General features: G+C 34.5%; 1 protein-coding gene across 11 annotated transcripts in view; it reads right to left on the bottom strand.

Annotated features, from left to right (window-relative positions):
- Positions 1 to 17,344, bottom strand: part of DPY19L2 (dpy-19 like 2) — a 105,983-nt gene that overhangs the window by 46,995 nt on the left and 41,644 nt on the right. For 9 of the 11 annotated variants that reach the window (XM_002818060.4, XM_054559317.1, XM_054559324.2 and 6 more), the window contains exons 9-12: positions 14,950 to 15,049; positions 11,844 to 11,921; positions 10,999 to 11,085; positions 2,182 to 2,241 (exon numbers count right to left, since the gene is read on the bottom strand). In XM_002818060.4, coding sequence (XP_002818106.3) covers positions 2,182 to 2,241; positions 10,999 to 11,085; positions 11,844 to 11,921; positions 14,950 to 15,049 — 325 coding nt within the window. The remainder of the gene's footprint in view (positions 1 to 2,181; positions 2,242 to 10,998; positions 11,086 to 11,843; positions 11,922 to 14,949; positions 15,050 to 17,344) is intronic. The other 2 variants (XM_054559318.1, XM_054559320.1) reach the window with 1 other exon arrangement.

Raw genomic sequence — 17,344 nt, 5'->3', positions numbered from 1 at the left:
TTGATTTTAAACAGAACACTCTAAATACCTTATTATCGGTAAGACTAATGACTGCTGAAGAATTTTACTGGGTTGAGAAAACTGTTATTTATATTGTGTTAAATGTTTTCATTATAAATGGGTGTTCAATTTTATCAATTTTATTTTCTGCATCTAATGGTATGATCATAAGATATTTTTCTCTTAATCTGTTAGTGTGATAATTTACATTTTTGGATTTTCCAGAAACACCTTTGGATTTCTAGAATAAGCCAGATTTATCACAAGTGGATTATCTTTATCAGATATATAGCTGTTCTTGAGTTACTAATCTTTTATACTTCTGTGTGTAAGGAATGTTTTTAATCTAGGTGAAATTTTGAATCTATGCTCATGAGTAAGAATATCATTTCTCATACTATCCTTATCTGGCCTTAGTACTGAGCTTTAGATTATCTTGGAGGTTCCATTTCCCTTCTTGTAATGATTCTCATGCCTCATGATGCACACAAAGTTCCCCTTTGTAAATTTCAGCATGAGCTCAATTCAATAATTACTTTGTCACCAAAAATTGGAGTCTCCCATTAAACAGTGAATTTGCTTCTATTGACGTTAAACTCTAAAATGTATCACTTAGATCTAAAAATACCTTGTTCAGGTTGTGTGTAATAAATACTTATTTTTGCTAAAGATATACAGAGCTAAAAACAGAAAATAATACCTAGGGAGGCTTAAAAAACACGTAAGCTGAACGTTTGGTTAAATCTCAACTTTTCTCTCCTTAGATTTTTTGTTTCTTTGATATTCTTGATTTTAAAACTTAGTCAATTCATGTTCTTTCCAGTCTACTACTGAAAATATTATTGAAAATGAAAACAGTAAATTTTCCTTTGAGTGCAGCCTTGGCAGATTTTTTTTTGATGTTTATGGACACTCTTCTATTTATTGTCATTTTTCAATAGTTTGCAACTGAAATTCTGACCTTCTTTTGAGTTATTAAATTGCTCAATTTTTCTGAAGTGAAAGAATTATATATTACAAGTGTAATGTCGATATGTGAATTTCTATTTAAACAGATTAGTGGACAAATCTTTCTATATTTTCACCATAAAGGATGGGAGCATGCCTCCAACAAGGAGAAAATAGCAACTCCTTCCATTTTGTTCTCTTGTATTGTTGGTAGGAACCTACCTTCTCAACTTGTAACATTTCCAGACTTATCCTTTCAATATATAACATGTAAACATACAGTTCATTTCTTCTGTCACCCAGGGTGGAGTGCAATGGGGTAATCATGGCTCACTGTAACCTTCCTGGGCTCAAGTGATCCTCCCACCTTAGCCTCCTGAGTATTTGGGATCACAGGCTCATGCCACCATGCCCAACTAGTTTTTCTATTTTTTGTAGAGACGGGGTTTTGCCATGTTGCCCAGGCTGGTCTCAAACTCCTGGGCTGAAGCTCTCTGTCCACGTTGGCCTCCCAAAGTGCTGTGATTACAGGCGTGAGCCACTGTGTGTGGCCCAGGGTTTATTTTTTAATAGAAGTACATCACAGACCAGAGAAAAAGAATATTGTCTGTCTCATATTAAGATAATTTAGGAGTTGCACTACCTGCCTAATAACTTATTTTACTAGGAAACCATGGAGGTAATATGGTCCATCCATCTGCATATTTGGGAAGAAGCCAAACAAAAATTAGGTAGTGGCTGAGTTCAAATTAGAATGGGCTGGGAGACCGTAAGGAAAATGTTAAAGGGACAAAAGTAATAGAATCTAAAGTTGGAAGCAGAAGGAAAGAGAGACAGATGATGGATAGATGCAGAGGAAATAAAAGGAGAAAGCTGGAAAGAAACTACAAACTTGAGTTATGTTGAAGGGAAGGTTAATTGAAACTAAAGGGAGAAACTCAAGACAAATTTTAAAAAGCAAGGCTGTATGGATATAGCAGAATGAAACATAAAGGAAGAGTGGTCTGAAAGTTAGTTGTGAAATATGTGAGCTAACTTCTTGAAAATGATTTCTAGTCCTTGCTAAGGTCTATTTCCTTACATATCTATCTACCTTAGATAGTAACTATTTTTAAGACAGTAGCTATTTATTAACTATAAATCATGAGCATTTTAAAGCATATTAACTGTGTTCATTTTTTAGAAATAAAAAGTAGAATTTAAATAAACTGCATTAAAAACATTGAATCTTACCCAAAAGTTGAGTTTAGATACTCCCAGTTTTTGAATTTCATTTCTCTTTAGAATTATTGCCTAAAATGCACATAAGGGAAAATGAAACAATTCAATACAATTAACATTTATATTTTGTATAAATGGTACATTTCAAAAATTATATAGCCACCCTGTTCCATCTCAGCTATCACCAGCCATTTTCCTCCTTAACTGTTGATTTTTCAAATTTTGGACAAATTTTGGCAAATTTCCTTGAGGTGAGAGTTAAATGGTTTGTGTGTCAAAGAGTTGCCTCATTATTTCCTCACTTAAATACCCTGGCCATTTTCTGCAGGACAATTCGTCTACAAAGATAAATGGTATGTGAGCAGATGACAGCATCCATGCAAGTCTGCATGTCAGTTATCCAGCAACATTAGTGAACTAAACTAACATGAAAATCCTTCCTCTCCAAACTGCCGAATAAAATATTTAAACATGTTTAAAAAATGTATACTCATGTGAAAGAGAAGGAACTTCTCCGATGCTAGAAAAAAGATTATTTTTAAAAAATACAATATTAATCAGCAGAGAACCACCACCCCTGGCAGTCTTTATAAAGGCCTGTAGAATAAGGTCACAACTATAGGCTTGTATTGTAAGGGGAGGGCAGCAGAAGAGGCCTTGGGTCTATGCAAGGTAAGAAGCTGGAATTGAGACTAACACATAAAGCTAGGGTCCTCAAAAACTATACCTGCAGTGCTATGGACTGAGTATTTGTGTCCACCTCAAATTCACAGACTGAATCTTTAATCCCCAGTGTGATAGTGTTTCGAGGGTGGGCCTCTGGGAAGTAACTGAGTCATGAGGGTGAAACCCTCATGAATGGGATTAGTGCGCCCGTGTTACAAGACTAGAGAGTTGATGTCTCTCTCTACCATGTGAGGACACAGCAAAAAGGCTTCCGTCTGCAAACCACAAAAAGGGCTTTCACCAAGAACCAAATCAGCTGGCACCTTGATTTTTGAACTGCTCAGCCTCCAGAACTGTGAGAAATAAATTCCTGTTGTTTAAGCCATCCTGTCTGTGGTACTTTTGTTATAACAGCCCAAACTGACTAAGACACACAGTGACTAAGAATACTTCACCTACCATCTCTACAAGTTGATAGGTTATTTGTTTATTCCCAAGTTTGGGGTGAAAACAGTGCTCTCATGAGAAACTGAATTCTCGGACTTGCGTATTATTTAGACTTGGATTCCAATTTTGTATCATTTAGTTGGTGTAGAAATTCCCAAAGTGAGCCAGGATTACTAAACTTCCAACAGGAAAATATAAATGTATCAGATTATTCATTGCAACATTGTTTGTAAATGCAGAAGTTAGGCAACAACCTAAATGCCCAGACATAGGAGAGTGACTGAATTACAGTAAATCCACAGTGGAACACTAGGAAACTACCAGAAAGAATGAGGAAAATCTCTATGAACTGATATCCAGGATAGGTTGTTAAATGAAAAAAAAAAGGCAAAAGACTATGTTTGATATAAGAAGAGGAGATATAAAAAATATATATGTAACAGTTATTAGTACTCAAAAAAGCCCAACTAAATAGGTCAACCAGAAAACTAATGAGATTTCTTACCTACAGGGAATAGGCAGTAACAGGGTGAAAAGAAAGGTGGAGAGAATGTGCTGGAAGGAATAGTGGGAAGTATTTTCTGAGTATAATTTTATCTTCCTCATTGAAACATGGTAATGTTTCACCCAAAGTAACTAAAATCAATCAGAATGAAACTTCTGCTTCTAAGTTTGTATAACAGGAACCACATTTACTTTCTCACCCTAAAAAACTAAAATACCAAGCAAAATAGATTATAGAGACAACTATGAACAATTATATGCCAACAAATTAGATAACTTATAAGAAATAAATTTCTAGAAACATACAACCTATCAAGAGTAAATTATGAAAACACAAAAAAAAACTCAACAGATCTGTAACTAATAAGGAGATTAAATCAGTAATAAAAATTTTCTCAACAAAGGAAAACCTCGAACCAGATGGCTTCACTGGAGAATTCTATGAAACATTTAAATAAGAATTCACACCAATCCTTCTCAAGCTCTTCCAAAAAACTGAAGAGAACACTTCTATACACATTTTATGAGGCCAGCATTACTCTGATACCAAATCCAGAAAAAGATACTACAAGAAAACTACAGGCCAGTATCTCTGATGAATATAGCAAAAAAAAAAAAAAAAAAAAAAAAAAACCAAAAACACACACACACACACAAATATTTCTATTAAAAATGAGCAAAGGACTTGAATAAACATTTCCCCAAAGAATAAATACAAATGTCCAACAGGTATTTAAAATGATGTTCAACATCACTTATCATCAGGGAAATGTAAATCAAAACCACAATGAGATACCACCTCAAACCTGTTCGGATGGCCATTATAAAACAAAACAAACCAAAACTAAACCAGAAGTAACAAGTCTTGGCAAAAATGTAGAAAAATTGGAATGCTTATGCACTGTTGGTGGGAATATAAAATAGCGCAGCCAAAGGGCACATCAGGTAGTCTACAGAGAAGAGTTTGCTTCAGAGTGCAGCAATATTAGCCATAAACTAACCACTACTTTAATTCCAGCTAACAAATCTCAAAAGCAAGTCCTGAAAAGATCAGCCTATGTTCAAGTGGCTTAACTGCATCACAGAAGAAAGCTCAAGAATATCTATCGGAATAAGAAAATATCCAGCAGCTAATAACTAGGTAAAAGTCACAAAGCCTGGCATCAAAGTAAACATTGCCAAGCATGCAAACACTTAAGAAAACACAACCCCGATATGAGAAGAAGAAACAATTCATTGAAACTGACACAGATGACAGAATTAGCAGGTGGAGGCACTGAGGCAGTTAGTATAACTGTATTACACATGGTGAAGAAGTGGTAACAGAGAGAGAACATGTTAACTAGAGACACAAAAATACTTCAAAGATCCAAAATGAACTTTTAGATGTGAAAACTACAATGACTTAAAAGAGAAATACACTGGATGTGATTAACAACAGGTTAGATACTGCGGAAAAACAACAAGTGAACTCTTGAAGACACAGCAATAGTAACTATCCAAAATTAAATAAAGAACAAAAATAAACATAGGCTCCATGAACCACTGAACAATTTCAAGCAGCCCAATATGCATGTAATGAGAGTCCCTAAATGAAAGTGAGATGGGGAGGCAGAAAAATATTTGAAGAAATAATGGCCAAAATTTTTCCAAATTTGATAAAAATTGTAAACCTAAAGATCTAAGAATTTCAATAAATCCTAAATACAAGAAACATAAAGAAAGCTATAGTAAGGCACATTGTATAAACAAACTGCTCAAAATCAGTGGTAAAGAGAAAATCTTATCTCTAGCTAGGAATAGCTAGAGAAGTAACATATTATTTACAGACGAAAGCGTAGGGATGTCAACAGATTTCATAAGAAAAAAATGCAAACAACAAGACAAGTCAAACAGCATCTTTTAAATTCTTAAAGAAAATTGCTGTTAACCTGCAATTCTGCACCCAGGAAACATACCTTTCAAAAATGAAGGCAAAATAAACACTTCATGACCATCTGATCTGCACTAAAAGAAATGTTAAAGGAGGTCTTTCAGACAGCAGGAATACAGTAGGTCAATCTGGCTGTACACAAGTAAAAGGCACCGAAAATGGTAACTACAGGGTAAATACATAACATTTTAAAAATTTCAAATACTTTTAAAAGGTAATTTACTGTTTAAATAAAAACAAAAATTTATTGAGATTTCTATATCACATGTTAAAGTAAAATGTATGACAATAACATGAAATAAATTTAAAAATGTACTTTATCAAAATATGTGGGATGCTGATAAAGCAGTACTTTGAGAAAAGTTTATAGCACTAAACACCTGTGTTTAAAAACAGAAAACAAAAAACAAGAAAGGTTTCAAGTCAATGACCTTGCTTTATACCTTTAAAAAAAAAAAAGACTAGAAAAAAAGGAGAGCAAAACCCAAAGTAAGCAAAAGAAATGAGGTAATAAAGATCGAGTAGAAATCAATGAAACAGAAAACAAAAACAGTAGAGCAAATCAATGACCTTGCTTTATACCTTTAAAAAAAAAGACTAGAAAAAAAGGAGAGCAAAACCCAAAGTAAGCAAAAGAAATGAGGTAATAAAGATCGAGTAGAAATCAATGAAACAGAAAACAAAAACAGTAGAGCAAATCAATTTGTTCATTGAAAACAAAAGCTGGTTCCTTGAGAAAATTAATAAAATTGATATACCTCTAACCAGACTGATCAAAAAAAAAAATAGAACACAAACATCTAATACCAGGAATGAAAGAGGAACTATCACTACAGATACTATAGATACATAAAAGAAATAAAATATTATGCCTTTGTCAATAAATTTGACATCGTAAATAAAATAAAAAAATTCCTTGAAAGATACAACCAAAGTTCACTCAAGAGGAAATGGATAACATGAATAGCCTTATACCTTATTAATGAAATGGAACTTGTAGTTAAAAACATTCCTATAAAGAAAGTCCTAGATGGTTTCACTGGTAAATTATACCAAATATTTAGGGAAGAAATCATAATGATTTTACACAAATTCTTCAGAAAACTGGAGGAGAGGGAACACTTCATAACTCATTTTATGAGGCCAGCATTGCCATGATACCAAAAAAGACAAAGATGTCACAAGAAAACTATGAACCAATTATTGTCATGAACTTAGGTGCAAAATCATAAGTACAATTTTAGAAAGCTGTATCCAACAAAAAATAATAAAACAGCACGACCAAAGTGAGGTCTATTCAAGGAATGCAAAGATGCTATAACATCTGAAAACCAACCAATATAATGCAGCACATTAACAAAACAGAAAAGAGAAACTATATGATATCATATCTTCAAAATTCATTTTTGAAAAAACTCAGCAAGCTGAACAGAAGGGAACTTCTTTAACCTAATAAAGGGCTTCTCTGAAAAATCCTATAGCTAATACAGTTACTTAAGGATGAAAGACTGAACAATTAAACAAAACTTACATTTCAAAATGAGCCATTTAAAATAAGACATTTAAAAATATTAAAATATGTGAAAGAATGACACAAATCAAAATTAGAAAAACTGAGAAATGAGCTGACAGAAATCAAATAATTTGAAATAAAACAAAAATAATTTCAGACATAAAAAACTAGAAGGAATATGAGGAAATGAACATAATAATAATGCCTTAAGAGCTATAAAAAGTGAACAGAAGAAACTTTTAGAAATAAAAAAAGAAATAAGATAAAAAGTATTCAAGAGAAAGTGATACATTTATAACGTATCAAAACTTATAACACTTTTAATAGCAACCCTTTTTGACAGAAGTAAAGCAAGTACTCAAAGCAAAAAGTAAAAGAGACAGCCGGGCGTGGTGGCTCACACCTGTAATCCCAGCACTTGGGAGGCAGAGGCAGGCAGATCACCTGAGGTCAGGAGTTCGAGACCAGCCTGGCCAACATGGTGACACCCCGTCTCTACTAAAAATACAAAAATTAGCTGGGCGTGGTGGCGGGTGCCTGTAATCCCAGCTACTTGGGAGGCTGAGGCAAGAGAATCTCTTGAACCCAGGAGTTGGAGGTTGCAGTGAGCCAAGACTGCACCATTGCACTCCAGCCTGGGCAACAAGAGTGAAACTCCGTCTCAAAAAAAAAAGAAGAAAAGAAAGAAAAAGTAAAAATAAAAGAGACAAGAATTTTATGTAGAGCCAACTTCAAGTAAAAGGCAACAAAACAAACTGTGACAAACACATCAGAATTGAAGGAATTCTCTTGTAGAACAAGACTAAAATAACCAAGATAACTAGGAGATAATGACATAAAGACTAGTGATAAATAAATGCATATTTGTTCACATAAAAACATGAAATAAGGTTGATAAGGCAGAAAGTACAGTATGCAATACTCTATGTTCTGACAATATAGATACAGAATTAGTAAAAAAAAAATGGGTGAAGAGAATGAAAGAAGGATATGCAAAAAAATTTTATTTCTCATAATCATGTGTGTGGTGCAGTATAGCAATTCTCATGCATACACTTTGGGAGAAGGCAAATGGATATATGATATTCTATCATCCCCTGGCTTCTTGAGACCCAAGAGAAACAAAAAAACAAATACAGGATAGAAAGAGTTAAGTAAAAACCCTATATTCTTGAATTTGATTTGGAAATACCCATCAGAACTTGTGAGCTAGTTTACCATAAATGCATGCACACACACGTATTTTCATGGTAGATTTTTAAAGAAAGAGAGAGAGCCTGCAACCTATAATATTTCCTAGCTCTGCCCACTAATAAGACCTAGAAACAATGACCTACTCAGTAGCAATGAGCATCCTTGTGTCCCAGACTGCAGTCTTAAAACACCATTTCCCCAATAAAGGCAAAGAGGGTGCCTTGCAGGAATGGCTTCCTCCAGGTTTTGGGCAGGAGTACACAAGAGAGACCTGGGAAAACTTGTCATACATGACACAAGTATGCTATCAGGCCACCAGTGTCATGTCAGAGAACTTAGGAGAAACCTAAAGAGGCTCCCCTGGTCAACAAAGAAACAATCTGAGAATGAGTAAAGATAATAATTTCAATTAACTTGAAATACATCAAAAATGTTTAAATCCCTGTGTTCCTAATGAAACCTAAACACACACATACCCAGCCCAAAGAGCCCACATTTGGAAGATGACAGGGAATCAATTCATTATTTTTAAAACTTGCAAATAAAGAGGTAAATCAACACTTAACTTTACTTTTCCTAAATGAACTTTAGATGACAGATGAGAATGTGACCACTTTGCAATCCCTAATGAATTAACAGATCCAGCATAAGGCACTGAAGGCTAGTACCATAAAGAGAAACATTATGTGCCTTTTAATGAAGGAACAATACTATAGACTTGCAAAAGTGATCAAGCCTGAAGCAATCCAAGTTTCAGACCCAATTTCTAATATATCAAGCTATACCATGAGACAAAGGAACATGCTTAGCTACACCACAAGAACTCAAAAAGCAAAATCTGGACCATGAAATCCTCCACATGTTCTATGACGGTGGTTCTTCAACAAATACATTTCATGAGGATAAAACCAGGCAGATATGCAGGAAACTTGTAGCTAAAAGGAGAAACCTAAGTGATGAAACTATAAAGGAATGCTGGAAAGTTACTATCATAGCAGTCAAGACAGTCATTATTGTTTTAGGGCAGTACAAGGGAGTGCTTTGGGACAGGTCACATGGAGGCTTCTACACTTGTTTAGAAAGTTATAATTTTGATATAATGGTAGTTTAAGAATGTTTGCCACATTATACATAACACAGCCAGCCCTCCACATCCATGGGTTCCAGTTGCTGCAGATTCAACCAACAGCAGATAGAAAATATTTGAAATAATACAACAGTTTAAAAAGTACAAAAGAAAAAACAATACAGTATACAACTATTTGCATAGTATTTATATTGCACTAGACGTTATAAGTAATCTAGAGATGATTTAAAGTATATAGGAAGATGTGCATAGATTATATGCAAATAACACACCATTTTATATAAGAAACTTGAACATCTGCAGATTTTAGTATCCACAGGGGTTGGGGGTGTCCTGGAATCAATCCCTGCAGACACGAAGGGGACATTGTACTCATCAGTATTAGCCAGCACTAAGTCAGCACACAAAACATTTGCTTTATGCAGTTTTATCTGTACTATATTTCAAAATAAAAAAGTTTTCATTAAAAGAGGTAGATGAGCACACTATTAGGAGTCCTCTACTCTGTAATGGTGAAATAGTTTGACAAAATGTTGGAAAGAAAGAGCATTTTTTTCTGGGAGAGAAAGAGGAGGGATTACTATGAGGGAAAAAGCATATGGAAAGCAAAAATGTTAAAACATAAGGGCAATCCCAAAAGATTAAATCACTGCACCATACATGGAAAAGTGCTATATTTTGGCATTACCGTAGTTGGTATCATTTCTGATCAGTGTGGAGACAGGAGGTACAGGAGAATATTCTAGGTTCTGGCTTATAGATATCAGCAGTATAACTACAATGTAATAGAACTGATTTACTAAACCACCCTTCCAAACACATATCCAAAAGAGTGTCATTCCATGTAATTCCCGTGAGGAGACTGCACACTTATTCTAATTATCTTGCCATCGCTCAAAGTAGTTTGGAACTACACTTTCTAAACTGCCTTCAGAAATAATTTAGTTATAGGTGCAAAATAATTGGTCTTATGACTTTACTGTTACACCATCGTTTGAGCAAGATCTGTATTACCCAGCCCAATCACACTAAATATTCACAAAATTTTGGTCATTTCCAAAAATCAAATCCACTCTTGAAAGGCAAGACATACTAAAGAATGTGCCATAGTCTGTGAAGGAAACTCAGAGGAGTTCCACAAATGTTCTGGGCAATGGCAGTGTCACTGCAATGAGTACTTAACGTCCTCAAGTGACTTGGGAGAAAAGAAGTCATTTTTATCATAAAATGGGATACGATTAAAGTAAGTCTTATTACTTTATGATCATTTTTAAATATTTACTTGGGCACTGTCTTAAAAAGAAAAACTTCCTACTATAATATTTTTGAAGGATAAGATAGATAAAAAGCTTTACTTGGGAAGAATTTTGTCGTGTTGAGTGATAATCAGGAAAGGGCCTATTTATTCTCTTATACCTGTTTTAGACAGGAAAACATGCTATTTGGCAGGTTAAAAAACCCCAACTTTATGAACTAAACACTTACCCACGTCATTAACAAAGATGAAGAATAATAAGAAGATAAGTACATTGAATTTCCAAACATCAAAATGAAACTAAGGGTAACTGAAATCTGAAAAAAATGAAAAAAATACATTTTATGGTTATTACATATATTGGCATAATGCATATTTTGTAGGTATATAGCCATTTCTAATGCAAATTTATTTGCATAAAGATGAATGACTCTTGGCCAAATGATAATAGAATTTCAAGTCACTGCTAGATTCTAAGTATTGAAATTTAAGACCATAAACTCTATCTGGCAGAATTTAACTTTTTCTCCATCTGCTACTTGGAACAATGAAAAATGTCTATGATTTCTATTGTTTTAACAATGGAGTAATATAATAAGAAAGACTTAGTTATAAATACCAGTTTTACTAATCATATTTTTGTTAGACTTCAGGACTTCTATTATTTATGAAGCTTTACTAACTTTTTATGTTTTTAAGGAAGCTATGTTTGGGACCTAAGCCAAAAACAAAATTGCAAGAATATAAAATTTCAATTAGAGTGTCATATTCAGGCAAAATGCTAAAAATCTCATGTCTGAGAAAGAAAAGGCAGTGTTAAAAGTAGTAATAATAATAAGTAAAACATAAAAATAAAAGTTCTAGAGAATAAAACACATCTATAGTCCAGTTGAAAGTATAATCTGTTATAATATGACATCTATAATATACATTTCCAGTTTTCCTTCTGGATATCACCAATACCATATGTATTAAATATTACCAAAGAGGAGGTACCCTATAAAACAGAATCACTTAGATTTTATAAACTCTGAGAACCTATCTTAATATTTGACATATATATTAAAAATGTTACCATGTTCATATAAATGATCTTCTGAAATTTGCTTGGTTCAATGTATCCCACAACATACATGGGAAATAATGATGCTATCTGAAATAATATAAAAAAGCAAAAGTGAAAAAAGTATAGAAAACTAACACTTTACTATTCACAGGAAAAGTAAATATAAGAGGAGGGCTACAGTTCTAGTAATGGTAAGCAAAGGAATTTGAACCAACCTTCCCACTAAGAACTAGAATGGCTTAGGAAAAATATAAATATATAAATAAAAATATTTTGAAAATATGAATAAAAGCCACAGACTATTAACAAAGCAAATGAGGAATTAAAAAGATAGATGGCAATCTATATCAATGAGCATGACATTTTGGGCCACTTTTCTCCCAGAGGTATCTGCCAATTTCAACAGTGGCAGATGCCTGCCAGCTGAGAGGCAGTTGGGAGACCAACAAGCTGAGCAGGCATTTCAGCAGATTCAGCAGTCAGAGTGCACCAAGAAGGGTGCTTTAGTTTGGAGTTTCAAAAGGCCATACTATAATAGTGAACCAGAAATCAAGCAGCCCTGAGAAAGACTGAAACCCATCTACGGATCATCTCAATCTGATTGCATAAAGGTGGTTCAAGATTTATTAGTGCTTTTTACTTGCCTCTCCAATTTTTCATGTGTAATGTCCAGCACCAAATCAAAAATAACCCAGCATAGATGAAGATAAGACACTATCACTAACACAATAGAAATAGATCCACAAAAGATTTAGATCAGGGATCAGCACATTTGTTATATAAAAGGCCAGATAATAAATATGTTATGCTTTGTTGGTCACATACAGTCTCTTGTATATTCTTTTTCTATTTTTGTTCTATAACCCTTTAAATATATAAAAACTATTCTTAGCTTGGAGATCACTCAAACACTTCTCTGGTGTAATCAGATATATCTTTAAACTATGCTTCAAATGTTCAAGGAAATAACTGATAGGATTGAAAATTCCAGGAGAGCACAGAAGTCATAAAAAAAAAAAAATTGGGCCAGGCATGGTGGCTCACGCCTATATTCCCAGCATTTTGGGAGGCCAAGATAGGAGGACTGCTTGAGCCCAGGAGTTCAAGAGCAGCCTGGGCAAGATGGTAATACCTCATTGCTACAAAAAATTAAAAAATTAGCCAGATGTGGTTGCACAATGAACTAATTTTAACCTTAATCTACGAAAAACACAATTAAGAATAAAATCTTAAAGTACTCCCAGAAAATAACATTGAATTATCCCTCTGTAAGCATGAAACACACACATACAAACAAAACTATATATATTAGTAAAGAAAAATAAAAGCCTAGTATATATCCAGAGAATGACTAGAAAATCATTAACAGCAATGTCAAACTTACCCAATAACTTCTTTTTTTTTTGAAACTGAGTCTCACTCTGTCACCCAGGCTGGAGTGCAGTAGCACGATCTCGGCTCACTGCAACCTCCACCTCCTGGGTTCAAGCAATTCTCTGCCTCAGCCTCCCAAGTAGCTGAGATTACAGGAGCCCACCACCATGCCTGGCTAATTTTTTTGTATTTTTAGTAGAGATGGGGTTTCACCATCTTGGCCAGGCTGGTCTTGAACTCCTGACCTCAAGTGATCCACCCGCCTTAGCCTCCCAAAGTTCTGGGATTACAGGCGTGAGCCATCGCGCCCGGCCCCAAAGAGCTTCTTAGTTTCATCAGTATCACTTGATTAATAAATTTGCTTGCAATGAAGTGATGCTCATTAAAAATCTATTCTACTCTGTTGGCATGTGCAAATAATGAAAACCATAGAATAATGTCTGTGTTATAACCTGAAAGGGGCCAACTATTATGAAGTAAAACAGAGGGAATACTTTAAACATGCAGCACCAATTGAGCTGGGGTTATAATTTCATTCTTTGTAGGCTATTGGCAGCATGAGACTTCTTGGCAGAATTTCTCACTTCCAATATAGAATATTATTATTATCATCTGCATTTGTTATGTAGGAAGGAGCTCTGATGGAAAATCTTAGTATCATGAAATGTCATCAAAATTCTCCATTTACTCTCTGCTTCCCCAGTTCAGTTTCTTGTTACCAGTTATGTAGTTGCTTTAGAAACAGGATATGGGCTCAGCTCACTTAAGCAATGATGAGCTTTGTGATTAAAGTTCGCAGAAATGGTTCCAGGTAAAATTCTGCTCTAAAGACAAAACAGCCCACATTTAGCTGAATTAGAAGCAGAACGTCCTGCTGTGAAGAGTAGGATTGGCCCTTAGCATGCTGTGTAGCTTGGCACCCAGAATGATTCCCAGGACAAAAGGAAAATCTATAGGTAGATATATACAGATATTATCTCAAACACCAAAAATAACATTTGTGAATAAAAATAATAGAAAAAGTCTTTCATATGTCGAGCCTTAAAATCTGTCAAACTAACCAATACAGTAAAAGAATGTGTAATTATATTATTTCATAAAAATCATACTTTTAAGTAAACTTTATTCCCTATTTTGAAATCTTTTAGGGCATAAATGTAACCATATTTAAAAATTTCTATGGAAACAACCAAGTACATCTTGCATTCAACTTAATTAATATACACAAAGGAATATAAATCATTCTATTACAAAGACACGTGCACCCATGTCTTCACTGCAGCACTATTCACAATAGCAAAGACATGGAATTAACCCAAACGCCCATCAGTGATAGACTGGATAAAGAAAATGTGGTACATATACACCACGGAATACTACGCAGCCATAAAAAGGAACAAAATCAGGTCCTTTGCAGGGACATGGATGGAGCTGGAGGCCATTATACTCAGCAACAGGAACAGAAAACCAAACACCACTTTTTCCCACTTATAAGTGGGAGCTGAACAATGAGAATACATGGACACAGGGAGAGGAACAATACACACTGGGGCCTGTCAAGGGATGGGGTGGGGAGAACATTAGGAAAAACAGCTAATGCATGCTGGGCTTAATACCTAGGTGATGGGTTGATAGATGCAAAAACCACCATGGCATACATTTACCTATGTAACAAACCTGTACATCCCACACATGTACCCCAGAACTTAAAAATAAAAATTAATTTAAAAAATCATCTTACCTGTGTAAAAAGTATAAACTGAGCAAATTGCCAGGGAAGCATAAAAGCAACATTGGAAAGACAGAGTGCAACGAAGGGCCTTCTATCATTGCTTGAGGTCCTTAATAGAGAGAATTGATACCAGTAAGTTTCATCCTAAAAATGGGCTGTCACTGAAAAGAAAGACTAATTGCAAAATGATAAAATCTAAATTATTCCGTTACCTTTACTATAAAACAACAAAATATAGTTAACTTTTTAAAGTATACTAAAAAGAACTTGAAATACTTCATTCCTTGCATGAAGCAATCAAAATTAGAGTTTTAAAATTAACATTGTAATGTACCATTAAATATTTTAAATACAAAAGCTCTTTTTCCTCTACATATGCATGACATTAGAAATGTATTACTCCAGCAAGGAGGTCAGAAAATAGGATGCGGTGCTGCCCCTGCACACCTCAACATGCTTCTCCTGTATGTGTAGCAACGACTTTTATATAACACCACTTTGTGCTTCAAAAAACATTGAAGAGAAATATAAGTGCTGACAAAGTAATGAGTTAAAAACTATGGGAAAAATTTAGGGAAAAGGAATCTTAAAAAATTAAAAAATCATTCTAGAATTCAGTTGGAGCATGTGGAAGTTTAAATTGTCCATTCTGCATTACTGAGATGCACTGGGAACCAATACCTTTTACCAAAGAGAATTACAGTAACTTTTAGATATGAAAAAAGAAACAAACATTTTACATAAATAATAAAACTGTAACTCTTCCTTTTATAAATGCTGTATTGGATTTTGATGAATCTTTGTACAATCGTATATAAATTTTCAAAAACAAAATTCTAAATGTTCATATTGTTTACTAATGTTATCATAAAATACTCATTATGTACTTTGTAATCTTATATTTTTCAAACAAAAATTACTTTTGACTAAGACACAGAGTATAGCACATGCCCTCAATGATACAACCCTAAATGTTCTAATTAAGACATTTTATTCCATGAAACCCCTGACTGACCAGACTGATATCACTTCAAAAAAATAAAAATAACCCACCTTCCTAGGAATTAAACAGGGAATGAATAGCAAGGGTGATGAAAAATGGGCAGCTTCCATCACCTAATCTTTGAGAGAAGTCAAAGTGTAGGGCAAAGATATAGAAATGTGAATGAGGAGGAGGTTCCTAAATCCAAATTCAACCCCAGAATATACTTGTCAGGTTGGTAAGAAATCAGAAGTTAGACTGCTCCATTCTCAAGGTTTGTGCCACCCCAGTACACTACTATTTACCACTCTTCAATTAGCTTTATCTGAGTGCCACAAATATTTGCATGGACGTGTGCAGTGTTCTGTGGTTAAAGAGATAAATATGGCATGGTCCCTGTTTCCAGTGGTACTTTTAAATACATATAATTGGCCGGGCACAGTGGCTCACACCTGTAATCCCAGCACTTTGGGAGGCTGAAGCGGGCAGATCACTTGAGGTCAGGAGTTCGAGACCAGCCTGGCCAACATGGTAAAACCCTGCCTCTACTAAAAATACAAAAATTAGCTGGGGGTGGTGGCGTGCACCTGTAATCCCAGCTACTTGGGAGGCTGAGGCAGGAGAATCGCTTGAACCCGGGAAGCAGAGGTTGCAGTGAGCCGATCGTGCCACTGCACTCCAGCCTGGGTGACAGAGCAAGACTTCATCTCTAAATAAATAAATAAAAATTTGTGTATGTGTGGAAGATTCATAAATTTACTGTTTTAAAAAACAAGGAAGACAAATGATTTTTATATAAGGCAGAATCTGCCAGGGACTAGTAGGTGAAGAATGGGGTCCTCTGGGAGTTTGGAGGAGATAGTGATCATTATTTCATTCAGTGAGAGTTCTCATTAGTATTCCATCAAACTTATTTCTCTGATAAGGCTACTTATACTATTCTACCACATATGGGGTTTTTGGTTCATTTCTCAGACCTCTTCAATATCTAAAATGCTTATAAATGTAATCCCTACAAAAAAAGTGTATCCAAAAAAAAAGTTTGAAATGAAACTGATTGTCCTGTTAGAAACATTGGTTGTTCAGAAATGCTTCATAAATATGTGAATATATGTGTACTCCTTATCCATCTAACTCCGCATTTCCCAAATTCATTTGCACACAGAACACTATTTTCATGGCACAGTTATCAAAACCACAGATTAGAAAACAATGTCAGAGTACCTAAACTTTGAAGAGAAAATGTAATTGTTTCTCAAAAACTTTTGAATCTTGGCAAACTATATACAAACACATACCTTTTGGTTTATTAAAACATAATGCAGTTATCTAAAACCTGTAGCCTACACTCTTAAATGGAGAGCAATTTTTACATAGCAATTTTGAATTATTTTCTTAACTCTATACTCAATTTACTTTTAA

This window comes from Pongo abelii, chromosome 6 (assembly GCF_028885655.2).
Source record: "Pongo abelii isolate AG06213 chromosome 6, NHGRI_mPonAbe1-v2.0_pri, whole genome shotgun sequence".
NCBI classification, from domain to species: Eukaryota; Metazoa; Chordata; class Mammalia; order Primates; family Hominidae; genus Pongo; species Pongo abelii.
This window is presented reverse-complemented; position numbering and strand designations above follow the sequence as displayed.